This window comes from Neocloeon triangulifer, unplaced genomic scaffold, assembly GCF_031216515.1.
Source record: "Neocloeon triangulifer isolate White Clay Creek 2 clone unplaced genomic scaffold, ASM3121651v1 ptg000003l, whole genome shotgun sequence".
Classification (NCBI taxonomy): Eukaryota; Metazoa; Arthropoda; class Insecta; order Ephemeroptera; family Baetidae; genus Neocloeon; species Neocloeon triangulifer.
Genome location: NW_026775546.1, coordinates 546,997 through 562,135, shown reverse-complemented (window position 1 = coordinate 562,135; position 15,139 = coordinate 546,997). Strand labels below are relative to the sequence as shown.

Genomic DNA, 15,139 nt, shown 5'->3' with positions numbered 1-15,139 from the left:
AAAAAGGATTGCAATGCGCAAATCCGGCACCTCTGACGCGCGAACCAGGATTTTTGTGGTGACGTCTGGGTGGGATTTTTTGCAGCTTCAAGCTTAAAGAATTGATTCATTCATGTTAATTGCAGACAGAGGAAAAAGTGGGAGTAAATATCCTAAATTGGAATGAATGAAATGTGTGAATAATTAATTCTGGTGCAAATGAAAAGAAAAAATAAAAAACAGGAAATTGAGAAAATGACACAATAATCCTTATAAAAAATTGTAAAGAAATAGTTTATTGATAATGAGTAGGTAAGAATATAAAAATGCAGAATACAAGAGTATTTTGTATTGTCGAGTTCGTTATGAACAAAAAATGTCTCAACTAAAACACCCTTCTCCGTTTTAAAAGTCTGACTAGCCTTTCTTACAATTAACTTTGCTACACTTGGGCCTTTGTGATGTGAATACAAAAAATCAGATCTCACAAAAAATACAATCAAATTACCAGATACAATTTAAGTTTTCAGAGCCGAAAAAACTAATTTTCAGTGGAATGACAAAAATATTTGTTATCTTCGTAATCCATCACTTGTTTTATACAAAAACATCCCAAGAATCTATCTTGAGGCTTAACAGTTAAATTTCACAATATGGCTATTAATCGGGAGTTTTTGTAATTAGCACATTAAAGCTCAGACCGTATTTTAAATACTGATTAATTTAAAAGTAATAATTTCACTGCTGCTTGCAACCCTGATCCCTCTTCTTTTTCTTCTCGAGTGACGCCGTCCTCCGTTGGCCCTGAATGGGCATGTAGGGTGGCGCCTCCTCCTCTTCTTCATCCTCAACCGATTCGTCCTCAACCTGATCCAAATCAGTGGTGATCAAATCCGGTTCGGCCGCTGCCATTTGCTTCCGAGGCATTGACGATTTGTACGTTGGGTCGATTGCCACGGCGATGTTTTGAGCGACAGTCAGGGGAGGGTCGGGATACCTGGGCTTGCCGGTGGCCCTTGGTCCTTCCTGCCCACCTTCAATCGCAGCCTCCTCTTCCCTCTGCAGACGCCTCAGTCTCGCTCTCTCTTTGGCCCGCCGCAGCTTTGCTCTTTCCTATAGAGAAAATGATTACAATTGAATTTAACGGTTTCAACATTTTAACACTTGAGTGATTGCGAGAAATAGAGTACAATGTGTACCTTGTCATGCAGCATTTTGGCGAGTTCGTGGTCCTGAGCTTCGACGGCCATTTGCCTGTCTTTGTCTATAGCTGAATCACCTCGTCTTTTAGATTCCTGCTCTTGTAAAAGTCTCGCAAGCTCCTATAGAATATAAATTTAAGTGATTTTCTCCAACATTTTCAATATCAACAGAAAATGGAAAAAGAAGTAAGAATTTCTTGAGATCCAAATTATAAGTTAATAATTTGATACTATCAAATTGATAATCTCTCTAAAAAAAAGATTATAAATCAAAATAATAAAATTAGATTGCTTAAGTTTCTGATGAAAATTCTTACTAAATTTTGAGCAATAAAAATTAATCATCAAGCAAGTTCTGCCATCGATGTGTGTCCCCGTTCTTAGCGAGTGTTTCTCTAGTCATGATTCTAAAAAACACACGCACCAGAGCAACACCCACTACGAACAGAAACGCTTTTGCAGATCATCTCCGTTCCAAGACTTTTGTAAACTTCCAAAATTCTACTGACCGCGTCTTGTTCCTCTTGAAAAATCCTAGCCTCCTCCTCCGTCATGTCAGGGTCCGGCTGAAGACAGAAATCGGAGAGGTCGTCTAGGTTTTCCGCAACTGGAAGTGGAGCTGCTCTCCTGGACATTTGCAAACCCGACGGACCAGCCACATCGGACACAGACATTTGACTAATGAAATATAAAAAAAATTGTAATAATTTTCGTAAGAGAAACATTTAAATACAAACCTCATTGGACGAGAGAGATCTGGGTCAGCTGCACGAGGCCTTTTTTGCTCATGTAACTGAAAAAGATAAGAATTTTTTTTATTAAAATTGTATAAATTTGCCATAAAAATTTGTGCCCTCGTTAAGATATAAATCAGAATTGTGAACTCTATTAGATTAATTAAATTATATTTAAATTTATAACATTTTTTAATTTTTTTTCCTTCTATTATTTTATTAAACCTACTTGGAGTTGAGAGGCGATTTTTCTGTCCCGACTTTCTGTCCTGAGTCGTTTCTCCTCTTCTTCTCGTTCTAGTTTTTCAGCAAGTCTCCGTGCCACCTCGGCATCCATTTCCTCTCTGAAATTCGCAAACAAGTATGAATTACACACTCGCGGCTTGTAATTCAAGAAAATTAAAGAGTGGCGCACAAAGAGGACTCACTGTTCTCGCAGCATCTGCTCGTACATGGCCTTGATGCAGGCGGCTTCCTCTTCTTCCTTCTGCTGCTCCGTTCTTGCCCTCGGAATGTCTTCTCTGACAGTCGCATTTCTCGACTTGTTGCCCGTGTAATGATCTTTGACTAAAACAAAAAATTATTTAAATTTGTTTAAATAAAATGCCTGAGAAATTGATAATATTTTAATTATTACAAAAAAAAAATAATGTTTTATGAGTTCAGGTATTAAAAAAAATTAATGTTTCAATTGAAAAATTCAACTATTTTTGGTGATTTTATGCAAATAATATATTTTGTTACAATTAAAAAAAAAACTCACTCTCTTCATGCTGCAGTCGGTAGGCAAGGGCGCTGTCCTCGTGAACGAGCCACTCACGACAAACTGTAAGATTCAAATTACGATTACGGTCATTTTACCTTACACGTAGTGCGTATGTGTAATTGAACGGACGCGCCGGTTTGCCAGTGAAAAAGCATTGTCGTGTCGCGGCCTTTGCGTGATACGTGTGCGAATCACTACAGCAATTCCAGCATAAAGTCAAGGCCGGACGAATTAATTAAAACACGCTTCAGTGACCAGCGCGCAGTGTACAAAAAAAAAAACTAAATTATTCATTTGTCGGCCAATTTAGCAGGCAAGTGAGAGTCAAATATAATCATCCATATAATGAATTTGAAAAACAACACTGAGGCGTGTGACTTTTGACGAGCAGGTACGAAGTCATTAAAGAATAGAGCGGATGTAAATTTTTGCGAAAAAAAATTTATATTTCTCTATGAAAGTTTCAACATTTGGGAAAAAAAGAGCTTTCTAAAATAAAATGAAAGATTGCAGGAATTATAATCTTTCTTTCGAGCACAGTTATATATTTTCACGAGATAGCATTCGGAGGTTGGAATAAATTTCTTCTTACATTTCACCGAGTCGGCAAAGAAATAAAAAAAAAAACGCAGTGCCGGCGCGAAAGTAAGAAGCCGTAGTGCGATATCTCCGCTAGAGTCGAGTCATCTCTGCTCCACTTTTGGCTCGCTCAACAAGTGGCTCATCCATCCGTCCTCTCTGCTCTCACAGATAAATGCGATAAATGCAGTCTGCTGTGACGTCACGATTTAATTGCCATTCGGGTCAGGCCCAAAACAAACGGCGACGAATGCAAATTCGACTCGGAAAATTTTAATCAAAAAAAGAAAGAAAGGAACTGCAAAAGAGAAGAGTTTGGATCAAAATGATAAATAATTCGGCAAAAATTGGCCGCAGCTCGCAGGAAAAAATAAAGGGAAACGTGTGAATTCCTAGAGGCCCCGATCTAGGCGAGGTGTGACCCAATCACGAATGAACTCACCCTCGCTGACCTTGCCGCGACGCGGCATGGTCTCGCTGTCAGCCTTGTTCTTGGCCATGTTCCTCAGGTCGCACTGCATGGCATTGATGGCATGCCCTCGTCCTGACGGATCCGCAGGAGGAGTGCGAGGCCCGAAAAGTTCCCTCTCCATTCGGTCCCACGATGGCTGGATCCGCGGAGCCGTCGAACGCGAGCCACACTGTTGCCACACGTCGCGGCCCGACCACTGACCTCTGGCGGCGCTCACGGCGATTTCAATGAACGAGATGGAAATTTTTGCGAAATAAATTAATAAAATTAATTTTTTAAGCATTCCCGTTCACGAAAATCGCAGTTTTTCAAACATTGAAAAATTGACATAAAAAAATTTAAAACAATAAATGTGAGCCTTCTTAAATAAAGAGTCGTTTTTACATTCTTGAATCATAACAACTAAATTTTCATTTTGTAAAATATATATATTACAGAAAAATTGATTTTGTCTACATAATGTCTACGGTAAAAATTATTCCGCTTAGTTCAATGTTTTGAATTTGCTGTCAAAATATCAAATTGCTAAAAAAATAATTAGAAATTTAAATTCTTTAAGCGCACAGATCTTCTGTTACATTGATTCAGCTCGGTGTAAGTGCCCTCTGCAACACAATTAAATCGAGATTAAAAAATTACCCCTTTTCAGGTAAAGTAGAAATGTTTGTACCTTGAAAAATTCCCTCACACTTGCGTCAGAGTCGTTGGGCAACGGCAGAGTGAGCGGATTCGGTGGTTGTGGCGAATTCTCTTTTTTCTTTTGCACGGAGACAAATGCGGACCGCATGGCCTCTCGCTGCGCCCATGCATTTGCAGGAGCTGGCGGAGGAGCAACTGCAGTCAGTTTGCGCCGTCCGTGTGACAAATTCAGGACGTCTGACTTGCCGAGGCAGAAGCAGCGTTTTTCAACACAGCCCCATGAAGCCTGACCCTGAGGAAACACAGAGTCAAACAGAACCTGGACCTTCGGCTTGTTTTCATCCTCATCGTCAACACCTAAAATCAATAATTAAATCAGTTTTATTACAAATTATTCATTAAAAGTTTGTTTTGAACACTTATGAATATTATTTAAATAATTTTATACCTATGACAGTGCCTGTGAGACCCATTGGCACAGCGAAGTCCTCTCTAACACTAACAACCCTGTCAAGGAGCTTAAATTCCACGGTCGGATCCACAACCACTGGGCCAAAATCCATAATTGGCTAAAATTCATAATTAATTAATTAATTTTTTAAAAGTGTATATTAAAATTACTTTAAATAATAACTGAGGGTCAACTTCGAGCCTTCTGACAGCTAGTTTTACTTTTCTCTCAGACCATCTAGAGACAATCTGTTCAAGAGCGTGGACGTCCTTGGGCTCGAGAGCTTCTGCATCGCACCTTCTAGCCTCTATTGTACTTCCAGGCTGTTCCGCAAGCCACTTTTTCAAAGCGTCCAAGCGTTCGCTCCTAAAAAAATTATTTAAATTTAAACTATTGATGCAAGAATGCTTTAGAAATGTAATTACATGTGCAAAGAGAAGACATCAGTGGCCTTGATGTATTCGTTCCTGTTCTGGGGTCTGTCTCTCATTCCCTGCATGTAGTTAAATATTTCGGGGAAGACGCACATGTAGTCCCGTATCAGGTCTATGGCTCGCTGGGAGTAGACCCAGTCTCCGTTAATTCTCTTTGTGAAGCCCGGTATTTCCTTATTTTGAGTGTGCATCTTCAATCCAAGACCTATGTTGATCCTATTCCTCGACTCTTTGGGGTTGGTCATCAGAAGTATGCCGGATATCTTGGAAATTATGGCTGCCGGTAGACCAAGAAATCTGCACACACTCAAACCTGTGTAAATATTATTAAAAACAATAAGAATAATAAGGATTTAAAATATTAAAATATACACGGCATGTAAGATGAGCTAGTTAATAGAATGGCACTTCTTATTTCATCCAACGGCGGATCTTGAGGTATTTGCACTTCAATATTAACTTTGTTTGGCTTATTTGGAGGCAAAATCTGGAAATTAAAAATAGATTTTCAACTAATAAATTATATAAAAAATCTTCCAATTTACCTTGGCAGTGTATCCGTAATTCTGAGGGTGCGTTAGAAAACAGAGAGTATCAGGCTTGAACACATCATGAATCGTATCAAACTGAGAGATTTGTGGAGCCAATGCTTTGAGACTAGGGACAACGGTCTGAACAGCACAGCACTCTTCTTTAGCTCCCCACTAAAAGTTTTTCATATTTAGAAATGCTCTGTAAATTTGTACCAAGCCATGCCTTCTTTTCCACAGTGACTTTGCCATGAGCAGAGTACGCAAATTTTCTGCCCTCTAATACTCGGACCCTCATCATCACTTCAATATCTCCAACAATAATTCCTAATCTGCCCTGGTACCTATAAAAAGTGGAAATAATGAAAGGAAGCACAACATTATTTATAACAACAAACCTCTCTTTGACAGCTTTTGACATCTTCGAAAAATAAGCTTCGTCTGTTTTCTCCTCTTCCACTTCCCGGTTGCCATTCACTTTGTTCAGTTTCAAAGTCCGTGTTTTGTCAACCAGAGCTTCGACCAAAGCCTCCTGCAGGTGAGGATAATTAACCCAGACGGGTGTACCGAGCAGATGCAAAAAGTCCGCAGCAGTTTTCAGAGCACCCTCTTTTAATTTGATGAGCAAAGTGGGTCTATCTTTGGCTGCAGGAGAATCAAAAACTTTGACGCCTATCGATTCCAACTTGGTCAAAAACTGCATATGTCGAAAAGTGGGAAAGCCAGGCACAAAGAGGCTCCTGTCTATTCTGGGACAGGGTCCTTTCACCAACAGGTGCGGCGGAACATCTAAATCGGGCACTGGCGATGCCAAGGCGTGGCTCCGAGGTAGTGTGGGGAAGTAGTCGGTGGCTGCCACTTTACCAATGCATTTAGAGCTGAAGTCGAATTGAACCGCAATACTGAAAAACATTTTTATAAAATTTATTATTTGTAATTTTTCAAATTGTAATATTTGGCATCAGTTTTCACCTAAATTCTACAATTGAAAATTAAAAATTCACCTATGTCTATTCCTAGCTTTTTCGTCAGCAGTGAGTCTGTGCTCCACAGTAGCCATGGCTTCGAGCAACTTCACCTCGTCTATGAACGGAATTAGCACCACAGCCTCCCAGTCCTGCTTTTTGCCGTTGAGGTCCGTGTCAAAGTCCTCAGGGTAAAACGGCTTGAGGGGAGACGAGTCCATCAACATCAGAGGGTGATACGCCTGAGGTAGGAGGGTTCTGCTAGCTGCAGGCAACACCCCGAGCAGCTGCTGGAAGGGCAAAAAGGGTTTCCCTTTGTTGAAGTGGTAGCCCTTGCTGGGTCTTTTGGCGTAAGCAGCCACATCAGATGCATAGGGTGCATAGTGATGGGGGTAGTACCACGACCAGGAGCACACGCCGTCATAGTAATAATGAGCCACCCACTGGATCCCTCGAAGATATGCCTCGGCTTGCTCTTGAAGTACATCCCTAAAATAATTGAAGTTGAAAATTTAAAAGATTGAAAGGATCAAAAATCTAAATCATTTTTATATAAATATCTCTCTGGATAAATTTTATGTATAGAAAATCATCTCACTCCGTAACATTACTGTAGCAAAGCTTTTCTGTGTAGTAGTGCCGCTTGTGCTGGTAAAATTCAAGATGCAATGAATCCTTTGGCAGTTCTCTTGTGGGATGTTTGCCAAATACCTTGCAGGCCTCGTCTTCCTCTTCAATTTCTTCAAGCTGAACGGAAAAATGCTAACTTTAACCTTTTAATTTATTTACTAACATACAAAATCTGTATTAGCCATCAGGCTGGCAAGATCACTGGATTTCTTTTTAGAGTAATACTCCTCCGGCATCTCCACGTCTGGATTCATATTTGCAAATTCCTCAAAGTCGTACTGACCAAGTTCGTCCATGAATTCTATAAAGCGGTCCATGGCTATGGTTCCAGCCTCATTCAGGTAGCCTTGAAATTTAAAATTATAATGATCAATAGGATCACTATTTGAAATAGAATTGATTTACCATCCAGTTTAGGCAAAACCCTCATGTAGATTCTGTACATCAAAGGCAGAGCACCTGCGGCAATGTGCAGACCAGGAAGGTGCGGGAGAAAATCATTTCCCACAAGATAGCAGATGACAATCCAGTCGTCAATAATCCTCTCCAGATCATATCCGAATTTCAGTTGAGACTTCAGATGGGAAAATTCCAGATCTAAATACTCCCGAAAAAGGGATAAGTGCAGAAGGAAGAATCTTATTTCGGCAGGAGAGGCGATAGTTTTTGTGGCTTGCGAGGAGAACTTGACCTGATTAAGATTTTGAAATTTAGACTTAAATTAAAAGAAGATAAAAAAAATCTTGCCTCTTCTCTCAACAATGAGAAGTTTGGTTCGTGGGTGCACAAACCAAGCATCATCAGGTCAGCGTCCAAGCCATAAAGACAATGTCTTGTGGTTGGCTCGTATTCTGGTTGCGCCTTTAAGTACCTAAAATTATGATAATTTGATTTAAGTTTTCCGCAAATTAAATAAAAATACCTGATATAATCCATGATTTTGTGTTCTCCTTCTCCGGGAACCTTGAATTAAGATAATGGGAAGCAATGATATATTTTTATCAATTACATATTGTAATCTTCATGCAAACCTCATGTCCAGAGAGAACGATTCTAGGTCTCTGCCAGATTGGGTCAGTGCTCATTTTGACCTGCAGGAAATACTCCAACTGCTTTTGCAAGCGCACCATGAACTCAGTACCCGGAGTAATGCAGTTTGAGTCAAATCTCTCCCCGTCACCCTGAGCCTATGTAAAAATTAAATTAAAAACAGATTAATAATGTTTTAATTTCTATGAAATATTAAGTTTTTTAACCTTCTCGTCATTTTTCTCTCTTTCGGCTTGAGAGGCTGCGTCTTTGGCAGCTCGGAAACGCCGGGCTCGCTGCTGGTTCATTTTGGCGCGAGGAGCTACGCCATCAACAGCCAAGAAGAGCAGTCTGCGTGGACGTACCATGCCCACAAGTCTCTCCAAGTAGCCAAAAATGCCCTTGAAGATTTCTGCTTGGGTGATGCGATGGTTGTGGTTGTCATTGGGATGCGAGCAGTTGTGGATGATGCCATTCATATCCAGGTACAGATTATCAAATTCAGGCACCTGTGAGAGCCAGATATATTTTTATTAATTTAAATTTTATGTTGCTGGTTTATTTATAAACCTGATGTTCGTGAATCAGCTCGTTGAGGCACGGATACCTCTCGCTGATCCACCTGAAGAACTTCGGGATGCCCATGGTGGTCGGTCAAAAAAGCTGCCGGAAATTTGAAAAAATGGTTGAGAATCAATCGGTTTTTGAAGAAATTTGACAGGATACCTTAAGACAGAAGGGCAGATTCAATACACGTATATAATAATTGCGATTACGTCATTCAAAGCCTGTAAAATGTTAGGTAAAACATTTTTATTTTTGATCTTGATCTGTGTCACTTTGCGGAGTGAGTGTAAACACGACGGCAGTGATGCCAACATGAATTAAAAAATCCCATTACAAAATGTTAAAAACTTTACAATGTTAATAATTTTCGTTTTTTAATTTTGGTGTGGGTGCTATTAAAATAATTAAGCAAATGTTTATTAATTAATTTACTTTTATTCATAAGACCTACTTTTTTATTACAAATCATAAGCAAAATTCATGGTTCCTGAAAATTGAAAAAATGCAAGGGAAAAATTTGATGAAAATTTTGATATTTTAATACACACAAGCTGATAATTCTTGGTTCGAGAATTTAAGAAAATTTGCAGATATCTAGATTCTGAAGTTAAATTCTCCAAGCAATACATACCTTTTAACATAACGTTTCATATAAAAAACCAATATCTGCATGTTTAATTATTCTCACCCCAAGAGCTATTTTAATATGTGTATTGTATTGCAGGTTTCAAAAAACTTAGATGGTTTTAAGAGAGAAATGACGGAATACTGCATCATTTATTACAGGCTATGTATTAAAAACAAAAATTTTTCAAAATTTCACTAAATGAAAAGTTTGTGATTATTTGTAGGACTAATTTGCATCCAAATGAATAAACTGAAACATAATTTTAAAAAAACTCAAAAATGCTTTACAATTAATCCGTCATTTGCCTCTGAGGGAGTCTTACCAGCATGATAAGAAATTAAATCCAAACGTCAAGCAAAATCATAAACGCACTGCCAGCTTCACTGTAAATCAAGAAATTAAAATTGTTTGTCTGGTTTCACTGCTGCTGCTTGAAACGTTCCGCACGCAGTCGCTTCCTCTCTTCCGAGGTCAAAATCTTAACATCAGCCAAGTCAGTGACCACTGCTGGTTCTGTCGTGTCAGCCGTGGCAACAGTGGGGGTTGCGGTCGAGAAACGTTCCTCCCTCTGCTTCTTCTTTTCGTCAGCATCCTTCGACTGCACCAACGGAGACACATTCATTCCAAACCGCTCCGCCCTTTTTCTCAAAACTTCGAGCTGCTCCTCGGACAACTCAACCTTGGCTTTTTTGGCTGCAGGTTGAGAAGTTTGGTCAGGGGCGGCTGCTACTACAACTTCAGGGGTAGTAGTTTTCAGAGTTGTGGTCTCAGTGGACCCAAACCTTTTGGCTCGAAGGGCCAATCTCTGCAAAAATAAATAATTCAAATTATGAAATTCTGAGAGGTAAATTAAGTAAAAAAATAATTACCTCCGCAGAAGTCAATGGCAAAGTGCCAAGTTTCTTGATACCAGCTTCCGCCGTTTCAGTTTTTTCCCCAGTTGACTGAATTTCCGCCACCGGCTCGTCTGGGAAATCTGTCCGGTTAAGGACAATCTTCCTGCTTTGCTTTTCCTCCTTTTTCGCCTGGTCCTCTTCTTTGATTTCCTCGACCTCGTCCACTACCGCATCTTCAGACCCATTAAGATTTTCGTCGTCGTCTTCTGGTCAAAGTTTAATTGTTTTAATTGAGTATGATTTAGAAGTTGAATTATTTATACCTTGCCCGATGACCTCAGCGTCCAAAGCTTCCTGCAGTCTGGTGACCAACTCTTGTTTATTGCCCACCGTGTTCAAACCTCTGTCCTTCAGCTCCTTCTTGATTTCTGCGACCTGGAAAAGATTCGGAAAAAGCGCAAAACGTGAAAACGTGTCCTTTGCCGACTTTCCAGGCTCAATAAAACGTACCTTCAACTTCGACACGTCCATTCTGGCTGTTGCGTATGTAAAAGTGGGATTTCACCTGTTTGAGAGACTTATCAACGCAAAACGCAAATCCTTCCAAAAAAATCAGGGAAAATTTGTGGAATAACGCGTACCGGTTCAAGAATCACGACCAAAACAAACATAAATGGATATTAATGGCGGTCGCAATGCATGCCAACTGAACAAAGTTAAAAAACACGTTTTTATTTATGTACTTTTATTTAAAATTCAGGGGGACGTAAAATACAACAAGTATTTTAATACTTTTTTAATTGGTTTGAAGATTTCAGTGGGTCCTCATTTTTCAGAAAAGATTTTGGTGACATTTTAATTTTTGTACCTGTGATGTTGGCATTAAAATTTGTCATCCCCAGCCAATCCTCGCCAAGCAGGCACAGCATCGCAGTCGGCCCGCGCGATTAGTTTGGGTTCGCTTTTGCACTGCGCGGTCTCAACTCAAGCACTTAACTTAATTTTAGCAAATAATATTATGGAATGTACAAAAGGAAGTTATCTTACTCTTTCAAAATTAATAGATCAACCCATATTTCCGTAGCAGCTGCTTTACTTGATTGAGCTTAATTATTGACAATATTTAATGTAAAAGTAAGGGAATTTTTTTGCATGTTTGCCATTATTATCAAGTATTTTTGGAAAATATCAGGCAAATATGATTTAATTTTTTATCGAGTTAATAGGAATTTCATTTAATTTTAAAATTATAAATTTGTTATCAGATAAATTAGAATAAAACAGAATTGAAAATTAATTATAATTAATTTTTTCTCTCTACAAATTTTTTATCACCATAACAAATTGACTATTTTTTCTTCAACAAAAAATTCTTGTCGTAAGCAATGATACTTAAAATTTCTTTATCCTGAAGATGTGATTCTGACCATTTCTGACTTGGCTGAAATATTGTAAACGCTCATCCATAACTGTACGCCTGCCGCCTGCCATTTCTTGAAATAGGCAACCTGCGTGGCAGCGACGCAATGACAGTTGCATAGGTTTGCAAAATAATGTGTTTTGAAATGAATTAAATTGAGTAAAAAATTAGTACAACTCATTTAATACCTTCATTGAAAAATTCACTTTGATTTTCATTACAAAAATTTAATTAGACCACCAAAATAATGGTGTGAAATAATATCTGGTGAATTTTTTAAAGGAAGTTTAAGAGATTATCTAAAAAAAAAATTAACAATAATTTAAAGCAACATAAATCTGATTTTAATATGTCCTATTTTTATATTATTAAACTGTTAAAAAAAAACGAAATCTATCCATTCATACGAGTCCTCTGTCGGCCGGGAAAGGCGTTTACGAGCGCCTGTAATCTCTTCTGCGACGGCGCCCTCGACCCGCTCGAAGGATCACATTGAGCACCATCTGAGCACCAAACTGCTCTCCGGTATTTTTTAAAACAAATTTCCTCCAATTTTATTTGGGACTTCAACTGTTCTAAATTTTATTATTTGGGCCTTTGACCTATTCCGCTCGCTTGCTGTGAAATTAGGTCGGAGGGACGAAACAAGGAATTTCCGCTAGTCACAAAAAAGAGCTGTGGGTGCGATATTGATTTTTCACAATGCTCAAGTTCGCGAGTGTTTTGGTTTTTATTTTCGCCGTTTCGGCGGCCGAGTACGTTCCAGCACTAGTTTGGCAGTTCGGGTAAGTTTGGAATTTTCATTTTGCACAGAAATTTTTAAAATCATAGAAAAAATTCAACCATATTGCTCCAGTGTTATGAATGACGATCACATGACGGTCTTATCTTTCAATGCTGAAAACAAAAAACAAACGAATACAAAAAAAAAATACGCGGACCGTTTCAAATCACCATTATTAAAAATAACATTTTAAATAAAATTTTTAATTTTATTAAAAATTACATTTTTTTTTAATGGTTCCAGCTCGGAAATCGACCCGGTCAAAATCGAGCCTGCATTGCACAAATATTCCACTGACAAATTCAAAGATTTGGTGACAAAACTAGCAACCAACAAGGACCTAGTTCTTGTGTTTGCGGAAGAAAATGTAAGATAATCTTTAAAAAAAAAAAATTCAATTTGGTTAATAAATAATTATTCTGAAATTTTCAGTTGAGTGTGGAGGATTTTAACTGGCAGGACGTTTACGGCCAGTCGTCTTTCCCAAAGCTGAGTGATTATTCCGCGAGGCCCAACACAAACTTCTACTCTCACGTCGAGGACCCTTTCATTGCCCTGATGGATCTTCAGGGCGCCCAGTGGTCCGACACGAAACTCGATCTTGACCTGCCATCGAAAATCTTGAGCAGAAAACTTAGCTCGCAGTTCGTTTTGGTCAACATGGACGACGCGGCTGATTTTGAGGACAGGCCTAATTTCCTCAAACGTCATGGTATTAATTTTTTAATTGTTAAAAAAATTTGAAAGTAAACTTTTCTCAATATAGATGAAATCGTCAGTCGGGCCTTGGAAGCGGCAAAAAGTTCTTACGACAATGTCCTGGCGATTTACACTGGACACCACTCGTCCTGGACACCTGAAGAGATGACAATTAGGAGGGTCCGCTCCCTATTGCAAGCTGAAGAACCTGCACTCAACGCCTCCAGATTCATCAACGCTGGCAACCTGACCTACTTGTATTATTCATCCCCACCTAATGCCACGCTTGGAGATACCTCGTAAGACAGATTATGATTATTTTTTACAATTTTTTTTCATTTGGTTAAAAACTAATAAAATAATTTTATGAATAAAAAGGAAAAAAAATAAAAAAATAAATTTTCAAGCCGAAATTTATATTATAAAAAAATGGAAATTTAACCTAATTAATTTTAATCTATAATGAGATTTTCAATATTTACCTAATAAATTATTATTTTCAGCATTTCTTTGGTGAACCTTTTGGAGGCAAGAGTGGAGCAAGAAGAAGATTCTCCCATAACCCTTTACTTAACATATGACCATGAGGGAACCAACTTCACCGTTATGTAAACCATTTCCTTAATATGGCTCAGCACTTTAAATACTAATTTCCTCCTAAATAGTTTCCCATTTGCTGAGAGAACAGCTCGCTACTGGAATTTGGACAGGATTTCCGTCCAGTACGGAAGTGACGAGTACCAACTGGGATCTTCAGAAATATACGCGCCTTTCGGCTTTTCCTACCACTGCAGTCTGGACACGACTTTCTCCAACAAAACCACCAATGACGTCACAAACAGCATCACATTTACCGACTTTCAAGTAATATTTTCCTGCAAGGTTAAATTCGAACGTTTAATTTTCTGATTAATTTTAGATTGAGCCTCAGCCACCAAATGTAGAAGAAACTCGTTTTAGCGACGCATACGACTGCATCCCCTTCTTCACAATGGCCATTTGGTCCGGCATTTTGGTGTCTATCATCCTCATTCTTTTCCTCACTATGGGATTAATGATGATCCTTGAGATCAAAGTCATGGACCGATTTGACGATCCAAAAGGAAAAACCATTACTATTAATGCTGGGGAGTAAAAAGCAAATAATATATTTTGAGTCATTCTTGTTCCTATTTTTTTTAATTTACAGTATTTGTGCCATTTTTACTTATTTATTTAGGTTTTCAAAGTGCCATTCCAATTTTTTTTTTATTACTTTATACAAAGAATTTAAAATTGTTTGTTAAAATGTAAATGTTTTGAGTATTCAAAATATTGTTGAACAATATTGCGCAGCCCTTGAAAAAAGAAGTTGTCCTTGTTTGAACTGTGATCCTGATAAACTAAAGTTGATACTTATATCGCCCCAATAATAATGTGCATAAATTATAACAATAGTAATCATCTTATCAAAATATATGAAGTTGTTGTTAACGTATTAAAAAGGACTTGCGACAAATAATTAATAAAATTCCAAAACTTGCCAGTTGACAAACCTTATGTTGTAATGCATTTTAATTTCAGTAAAGAATGCTCATTGCTCATTCTCCGAATTTTCCTGAAAAAAAAAAACTGAATTTAAAAATATCTTATTGGAAAATTTGAGACGGATTTCTAAAGAAAAAAAATCTATAAATTGCCTCAAAAATTATTATTCTTACTATTTTAAAGCAATTATCAACATTTCCATGAAATAAATTTACTAAATAAATAAATCAAATATTAAACAAGATAATATTTAGCATATTTGTAAAAA

The 15,139-nt window shown here is 38.1% G+C and overlaps 4 protein-coding genes across 5 annotated transcripts; 1 reads left to right on the top strand and 3 right to left on the bottom strand.

The window, feature by feature from the left end:
• Positions 1-248: 248 nt before the first annotated feature.
• Positions 249-3,923, bottom strand: LOC132192431 (coiled-coil domain-containing protein 50). Its single transcript, XM_059612394.1, has 8 exons — positions 3,703-3,923; positions 2,679-2,741; positions 2,344-2,482; positions 2,145-2,259; positions 1,919-1,974; positions 1,691-1,859; positions 1,179-1,301; positions 249-1,092 (listed from the first exon to the last, which is right to left on the bottom strand). Exons 1-8 carry the CDS (start codon positions 3,851-3,853, stop codon positions 718-720), a joined length of 1,191 nt encoding a protein of 396 aa, XP_059468377.1. The 5' UTR covers positions 3,854-3,923; the 3' UTR covers positions 249-717.
• A 162-nt stretch (positions 3,924-4,085) lies between these two features.
• LOC132192430 (5'-3' exoribonuclease 1) lies at positions 4,086-9,268 on the bottom strand. Its single transcript, XM_059612393.1, has 19 exons — positions 9,137-9,268; positions 8,981-9,073; positions 8,638-8,919; positions 8,413-8,568; positions 8,304-8,344; positions 8,129-8,252; positions 7,787-8,072; positions 7,549-7,727; positions 7,350-7,498; positions 6,791-7,240; positions 6,185-6,688; positions 6,013-6,130; positions 5,802-5,960; positions 5,629-5,743; positions 5,248-5,569; positions 4,993-5,188; positions 4,820-4,940; positions 4,403-4,728; positions 4,086-4,337 (listed from the first exon to the last, which is right to left on the bottom strand). The coding sequence occupies exons 2-19, from the start codon at positions 9,053-9,055 to the stop codon at positions 4,317-4,319; spliced, it is 3,624 nt and encodes a 1,207-aa protein (XP_059468376.1). The 5' UTR covers positions 9,056-9,073; positions 9,137-9,268; the 3' UTR covers positions 4,086-4,316.
• Positions 9,269-9,404: 136 nt separating this feature from the next.
• LOC132192375 (SAP domain-containing ribonucleoprotein) lies at positions 9,405-11,133 on the bottom strand. 2 transcript variants are annotated; one of them, XM_059612296.1, is made up of 4 exons: positions 10,952-11,133; positions 10,765-10,876; positions 10,475-10,707; positions 9,405-10,410 (listed from the first exon to the last, which is right to left on the bottom strand). In XM_059612296.1, exons 1-4 carry the CDS (start codon positions 10,970-10,972, stop codon positions 10,024-10,026), a joined length of 753 nt encoding a protein of 250 aa, XP_059468279.1. In that variant the 5' UTR covers positions 10,973-11,133; the 3' UTR covers positions 9,405-10,023. The 2 variants fall into 2 exon arrangements, with proteins under 2 accessions (XP_059468279.1, XP_059468280.1); XM_059612297.1 differs by having other exon boundaries at positions 10,475-10,704.
• A 1,196-nt stretch (positions 11,134-12,329) lies between these two features.
• LOC132205929 (V-type proton ATPase subunit S1-like) lies at positions 12,330-14,892 on the top strand. The gene is made up of 7 exons (XM_059635319.1): positions 12,330-12,646; positions 12,889-13,012; positions 13,078-13,357; positions 13,412-13,643; positions 13,848-13,952; positions 14,010-14,208; positions 14,264-14,892. Exons 1-7 carry the CDS (start codon positions 12,564-12,566, stop codon positions 14,477-14,479), a joined length of 1,239 nt encoding a protein of 412 aa, XP_059491302.1. The 5' UTR covers positions 12,330-12,563; the 3' UTR covers positions 14,480-14,892.
• The last annotated feature ends 247 nt before the right edge of the window (positions 14,893-15,139 follow it).